The sequence below is a fragment of the Manis pentadactyla genome, chromosome 14, assembly GCF_030020395.1.
Source record: "Manis pentadactyla isolate mManPen7 chromosome 14, mManPen7.hap1, whole genome shotgun sequence".
NCBI classification, from domain to species: domain Eukaryota; kingdom Metazoa; phylum Chordata; class Mammalia; order Pholidota; family Manidae; genus Manis; species Manis pentadactyla.
In genome coordinates, this window is record NC_080032.1 from 17273217 (window position 1) to 17280564 (window position 7348).

Consider the following 7348-nt stretch of genomic DNA (forward strand, 5'->3'; position numbering starts at 1 on the left):
GCCTTTGGCTCCAGTGATCCTATTAACCTGGGTAGAACCCATTAACAAATGCTTTTCCAATTACTAGCTCTCCGCAGAGAGTTGAAGAGTGAATTATAAACCACATCTATGCATGACATCTTCAGATAGCTTTAGTATGCACAATTAAGGGAATTTTCCCTCAGTGTGTTAGATTTCACCTAAATCCTAAGAGGGAGGGACACAGCATCTTGCATATTTATAATTTTTGTTCCCACTAGGGGGCATGCTTTAATATCTTTTGGTGCCAGGTAAGAGCTACAACTCCTGTCTCAACTTCACTATGTACTTCTTGGTGGAAGATGAACATCACAGATGATCTGCATTTAAGTCAGCCGCCCAAAATGGAAGGTCAGAAATTTAACTGTGATGTGAAAATCTAGTTCTTACACGTATTGTATATGGTAACACTCCTAATGGGAGGCTTGGTGCATGGTATGCCCTCATCAAATGTTGGTTCCCTTTTACGTAATGTGCCTTATACTTCCAGAGAAATTTCCACCCATACACCCCACACACCCTGTCACCATCTGTGCATGCTGGCAAGGGTGTGAGGATTCCCTCCACGGGGTGGAATAAAGTTTTCAGCCAGTTCAGAGGGTGGTTTAACTCTTGTAAATAGAGAAGTCTCAAGTGCTCATTCTCCTGACCTAGCAGTTCACCCCTCCATCTCTCCATTAGAGACAAACGCTCATGCAGGGGGCCTGTGGTCTCCTTGTTATAATAGCAAACAGTGTCTTTCACAAAGGCGTCCACTATATTGGGTATATCCACAAACTGTGGAATACTAAGCTGAAATTAGACCAGTTATAGGTAAATGCTTACAGTATGTTTTATATAAATAAACACATAAAACAATTCCAGATTTTCTTGATGTGCATATAGCTGTATTTAGCTACTACATGTATATTCATAGAAGGACGGGAAAGATCCACTCACACTGTTAGTGGTTTCCTCTTGGAGACGGGGGGAGGGGACCAGGACAAGACAGGTACCCACAGAGGACTCCTTCGTGGTGTTTCCCTGGTTGTACAGGAGTGTAGCCATACATCTTTGGGTATCTGAACATTTAAGCAGACATATTTCTTTGAAATTTTCAAGGGAATTTAAGAAAGACTGCTCAAGATTTTTCTAGGACTTTTAAGTAGTCTCTGTTTCATTATTTTTCTCGGTTGAGTTTTGTATCACTTAGATTTTTCATTCCTTTTCAAGTTTTTTAAAACCTTATTTAGTGTTACTTATTTTTCCCTTTTAATGCGTAGTTGCTGACTTCACTATCTTTCCCATTTTGGTGGGAGCCCAGGCAGGTAAATGCGCTAAATCCAGTCCGTGTGCCTCCTTAACAGCCAGGAGTAGGGCTGTGAGCATGCTTTGGACTGTTACCTAGCCCTTATGTGGTTTCCTCAGCTCTCTGCCTGTACTTGCCATACCTCATTTTGGGCCCACTGTTCGAAATTCTGGGCATGGTCCTTCCAGAACCATGATAACCTAACTTTGGTCTTTCTGCTCTCCTCTCAACATTCAGAAGCTGCTACTTAATACATAGAAAGAAAAAGAGAAAGGGAGGAGAAACAATGCTAAAAAGTACGTCTGAGATTTTTTAGAGCAGGTGCTGTTGGCATTTCGTTCTGGATGGCTCTTGGGGTGGGGGGGCCATGCTGTGCATTTTGTTGAGCAGCGTCCTGGCCTCTGCTCGCTAGATGCTCATAAGCAGCCCTTATGTGACAACCCAAAATGCCTTCAGATATTGCAGAATGTCCTGTCAGGCAAAATCACCTTGGTTGAGAACGACTACTCTTGACAAACTGGCAGCAGAGCAGTTCTAAATGACCCACGTGAGTCCTTTTCACTTGAAATGTCTGATGTGCCTACCACGACAGCTAAGAGTGGTTCCTTCACAGCAAGGTGGCCCTTACCTCTTGGTGGCATCCCCAGGGTCTTGACCCTCCCTCCAACGTGTCTGTGTTCCTCTGGGAGAAGCCTGGGGCCCTCAGCAGCTGGCCTGGTGAAGGCCCAGGCCATGGTTACTTCAAGGAAGATAACGTTTGTGGGGCTTCACTCACTGGGGAAGGAGCGGCAGAGGCAGGTGGGCAGGAAAGGGCGTTTTCTCAGCCAGTGGCATTTTTAAAGCATTTGAGGGCTTTTTTACTTTTATTTTTCCAATGACAATTTTAGAAAAATGTGAAACAAAGAAGGGATAAAATTATTACCAAGATGTAGTGGTAACAGTGGAGAGGATCAGAATTAGCGGACTGTGCTGTTTCCTTTCTGAAAGCCACACGCCTGTGTGTGCATCCCGCCGCTGGAGCCTGCCGCCTGCCCTCGGTTCTGCCCCCCGGTGTCCTTGCCCTTGCTCTCTCGTGGGGCTCTTACGTCCTGTTCCCTCCAGCTCTGGGCTCGGACGGGTCAGCTTTGGGGCCCAGGTGAGTCCTTGGGCAGTGCTTTGGTCAGTGTCCGGTTACTCAGCTGCCAAAGGGCATCACAACAAGCTCCTTGTGGAGGGGCGTGAGCACCGGGGACCAAGACTATCGGGTACCGCGGCACCAGGCATGTCATAAGTGCCCAATTTAAAAACAACCACTTAGAATGTGCGCCTGTGCCAAGTGACATAGCGGCCCTGACATGTGCCTTCCAGGCCTTTTCAGCTGAACGCGTAGCTTTACTCCACTTCCCTTGTGACATCTTGAAAACAGGTGACCTGCAGTTGGACATTTGGACTGTTTTTACATGTTTGCTAATGTAAGTAATGTTATAATAATCTCTGAACGTTTATTCTTGCACATGGTTTGTATGTAATTTCCTCAGCAGTATTGATTCTCAAACTGTTAATATCCCTAAGCACAGTCCGAAGAAATAGCCTGAAACAGTTGTGAGCACAAAATTTCTTTAAATTCTCCCATCTTGTTGTAAAAAAGTTACAGATTGAATTATAAAACTCTTCCCCTTTCCCAAAAGACAAACATTAGTTAAAGTCAGTGCTTACGAAAGATGCTCCTGTTTATCTTGGGAGACGCAAGGCCTCTGGGTGGAGGGACGCCGAACGTCCAGGATTTGCGTCTCAGGATGTCTAACCAGGCTGTGGGGATAACCTGTTGCCCCGCTGGTGTTGGCTCGCAGGCGAGCTCTCGCAGAGTCTCACTTGAATTAATCGGGGGTGTTGCTGTGCAAAGCATGGCGTCATATTGATCAGAGCTGAGACTGGCACCTAGAGCAAGGACTTACACCTCTCCCAGCTCCTGGTGCGAGGCCATCGCGGATGTGGTTTGCTTCTGGATGGCAAGCCCGTGCCAGTCTCTGCACACCAGACCCTGACCTGACATTAGGCCCAGGGAGGAGCCATTTTTCCAATAGTATTTTGGGGAGAAGCCATCCTAAAGGATTTCAGCCTTCAAAATACCTCACTTGTATTGTTATCTTCTTTTTTTTTTTTTTAAATCATTCCAATTTAAAGGAGTCAAAGTTTACTTTCTCTTTCTCTAGTGGCAAAATAGCGGGAAGAGGAGGTAGTATGGTTTCCTAGGAGATTCTACAGGTAGTGATAACCCGTATCCATACAGGGTCTGGATATGCGAACCACTTGTCCATTCCTCCCACTGGATCTCAGAGCAGCCCAGTGAAGTGCTCACCTCTGGAAGCACACAGCCAGTGTTGAAGGGAACTTGGGTAGAGAAGTGTGGTCTGTGGGAGTGGCTATTTGTAGACAAGGATGGCAAGTACATGAGTTGTAATCAGATGGTGTGGAAGCACTGGTGAAAAGTGAGCAGGCTAGGATACCCTTGTGGCAAACTTTTGGCCATTAGAGCAAGTCAGAAAAACATGATGAATCTCTGGTTTGCCAATCCCAAAGAGACTTCTGGAGATAGGCTGGAGCCAGACATCTCGCTCAGCAAATAGGACAAACTGCCATTCAGTGTGGAGCTGTTGGGAGACTCCGCTACCATCCCTTCCCCAGTTGTCACTGGCTGCTTTTTCCCTGTTACCACCTCCAAATTCCCTAAATATCTATTTTCCCTTTTCCTCCACCTTAAAATGCTACTCCAGGGAGTGATAAATTCTCTGGGTAAAAGATGCTATGGAAATGTCATTTCTAACGAGAATGTCCATGTGCCTCTTTACCAACAGAAAACTTGGAATATAATGTGGAGCCTCAAGAAATCTCACACCCTGATGTCGGACGCTATTTCTCAGAGTTTACTGGCACTCACTACATCCCCAACGCAGAGCTAGAAATTCGATATCCAGAGGACCTGGAGTCGGTCTATGAAACAGTGCAGAATATTTACAGTGCAAAGAAAGAGAACGTGGAGTAAAGTCTAGTAGAGACATTGTACCTTTCCTGCTGCTGTCTCCCAAGAGAACAGGGTTCCGGGAGAAGCCTCCATGGACCCTCTGGATCCCCACCCCCAGGAAGGCCACTACCCAGTAGTGCGGGTTGCCGCCTCCTCAGTTTAAATGGTGTGCACTCTCCTCCAGCTGCAAAGACAATGTTGCTCTCTCCGCCTACACTAGTGAATTCATGCAAAAGGCACTGTGTTCAGTGGCATGGCTCGTATGCTTGTCCTGTGGTGACAGTTTGTGACATTCTGTCCTCATGAGGTCTCACAGTCGGCACTCTTTTATTTGCTTTCCATCGTGTCTATCTATATTTGTCTCCAAACATTTCATTTGCTAGGCAGATGGGGTTACATGTTTGCAATAATTTCTGCCTGATTTCTCTGTGGGACATGTGCAGTCCTCTGTCAGGATTGTCTTCTTACCCTGAACTTAGTTGCTTCTTGAGAGGCAGAGCTGTGAGTAAGCCTGGCATCGTCTTGAACATGGAGACACTATAACAAACTAACGATAATCTGAGTCGTTTGAGGTTTTTTTTTCTAATATTTGCAACAGATTTCAGTTGTTTATCTTTTTCTTTATTTGAATTGGGAGAATTCCTCCCATATTCCTCTCTCGGATCTACACTCACATCTCTATGAGTCACTAGTTTTCTATTTTATTACCTAAAATTTTTTGAGAAAGTGCATAATAATAGACTTTCTGAGTGGGTTTTTCCACATTCGTCTGCTATTCTTCCATTTAACTTTAAAATTATTTAAATCTACCCCAGTATCACAGTTAGATCTTAAATCAGTGATGGGTTGGTTCCTTTTATTATAGGAAGTGCAATCTGGTGTTGAAACATTTGCTCTTAGAAACCATTCTCCATGATCTCCAAAGACTAAAAAATGAAGTTTCACTTTTGTAACCAGAAAGGGGAAATAATCGCTCTTAAAAATTAAAAAAGGGTAGATTTCATGCCTCGTCATTCCTTAGAATTACCTCAAGACCTTTCTGTGGTGGGGTAGAAGTAAATAAAATGTCTTTAAGTTTAAGAGTGTTCAATCAGTGGGGAAGGAGATGTGTGCTTTCTCAAGTCCAAGCACCAGGATGAAGCCTGTTCTGAAGTTCCACGGGGGGAGTCTGGCTTCATGCTCAGATACCACTGGCTTTTCTTCCATGTTCTTTGTCACCGAGTGGGAAGGTTCCAAGTCTTATTGCAGCTCTGGGACACGCCCCACCCTTGACCTGCCAGGTCCCAAGCGAGCTAGCTAACCTTGTAGGTAAGCGGTAGACGCTGACTTCCAGAGTTAGGGCCTAGTTACTTTACTCTCTAAGTTTAGAAGAATCCAGTTACTCTAGTGAGTGAGGCTTTAGGGGCTGCCTGTTCATTTGCATGTAGTATTTTCACATCATATTTGATGACTGCCTCTTGTTTACCTTTGGAAATCCTGGGATGACTGAGGTTTGGGGAAGCCACCTGAGACCACTTAATAGCAAGTGATGACTGTTTTAAGCAGTTACTAGAGATGGGGATTTGGCCAGCCAGCTCCTTCCAGCCTGAATTAGCTATTGTCCAGTGTCCATGTCCCTTGTCAGTCAAGTCCAAAGTCAGGTGATATGGACTTGCACTTGAAATTGTGACCACTCACAAGGCCCGCCTGCCTGAGGGTGGGGGGGGTTTACACTACACTCATTTAAAGGGGAAAATTAGGTAACATGGAGTGAATACTAATGAGATGCATTACTAAGAAACTGGCGCATGCTGAAAGTTCAATTGGTTCTCTGGTTTGATTTTCTTTCTTCGAGTAACATCAAAGCCAAGAAAAATGGTTTTACCTTGACTGACCCAATGTAAATATGTATCTAGACTGTTTCTAAGTGTGTTTTCTTCATGAATGCTTTGTGTGGCTCCAGGAGGTCTGTGTCACCTGTGTAAGTTGGTATTTGGGCACTTTATATTTTTCTAAAAATGTGTTTTGGATCCTGTACTCTAATAAATCATAAGTTTCTTTTTAAAATTTTTCCAAAAGTTTTCTCCATTTTAAAAGCCCTGTTATAAAAGTAGAACTTTCACAATGTTAAAATACTAAATATTTGGATATAGTAACTTCTTTTCTCTTCAAACGAATGCCAAGATTTTTTTGTACGATGATTAATAAATGGAACTTATCCAGAGAAACCACACAAATGGCCTGCCCAGTTTCGTTCCAGAACAGAAAGCCCAGCCATGACAGCAGCAGATTGTCCCTCACTTCTCTTCTGATCAAAATGTGCAAAAATTTGCCCTCCTGAATTCTGCTTAACATTGGTGAGTGAACAGGGTACATTTATGCAGTGATTCCCTGCCCAACGTTATAATTTTAAAATCTGGCTAGTAATCTGGACTATGTGGTTATAATGCAAAGGTTGCGACTTTTTAATTATGTTGCAAAATGAGAACTGCGAGTGCTGATAGGAACCCAGTTCCAGTGTGCCGTCAACGCTAACTTCATGCCACAAGACATGCCACACCTCCAGACTGCCCTGCAGAGCACCGGCTCTCCCTGAGCTTCCCATGCACTGTGGAAGGGAGAGGTCATGGGCTGAGCAGTCACCAGCTTCCTACACTGCAGCGTTTCTCAAAGCCTGTAATATGTATTGCTGTGCGTCATGACTTTCCAAGGAGAGTGTTGTGTGCCGTGTCTCGCTAACTTCGTAGACCCTAGAACTTCCCTCCCCCAACACACGCACACTCAGCATCCGTGAGGTCCAGCATTTGCAGGGGTACTTTGGGGGAGACGGCAATTATGTCCAAAACTAGTCCACCTTATTGTCAGACCAGTTTTGCTACACATCTCATTTGAAAACATTAGCCATCGAATCGGATTTTGAAAGGTTGGCTTTATGTTTTCTCTGCCTGAAACTTGTAACATCTCAATTAGAAGTGCATTTACACGGCGAAATTATTTTATTGCAAAAAGCAGCATTAATATTTTTGCTTAATCAGTTTTGTTTTATACCATCTACTTCAAGT

The 7348-nt window shown here is 44.3% G+C and overlaps 1 protein-coding gene across 5 annotated transcripts in view; it reads left to right on the forward strand.

Moving 5' to 3' along the window:
• The window catches only part of FBXO21 (F-box protein 21), a 36731-nt gene extending 30208 nt beyond the window's left edge, over positions 1-6523 (forward strand). For 2 of the 5 annotated variants that reach the window (XM_036929528.2, XM_036929529.2), the window contains exon 12: positions 4141-6353. In XM_036929528.2, the coding sequence (XP_036785423.1) occupies positions 4141-4328 (188 nt within the window). In that variant the 3' untranslated portion in view covers positions 4329-6353. Of the gene's footprint in view, positions 1-269; positions 370-1762; positions 2924-4140 lie in introns of those variants that run through there. The other 3 variants (XM_036929530.2, XM_057492036.1, XM_057492037.1) reach the window with 3 other exon arrangements.
• The last annotated feature ends 825 nt before the right edge of the window (positions 6524-7348 follow it).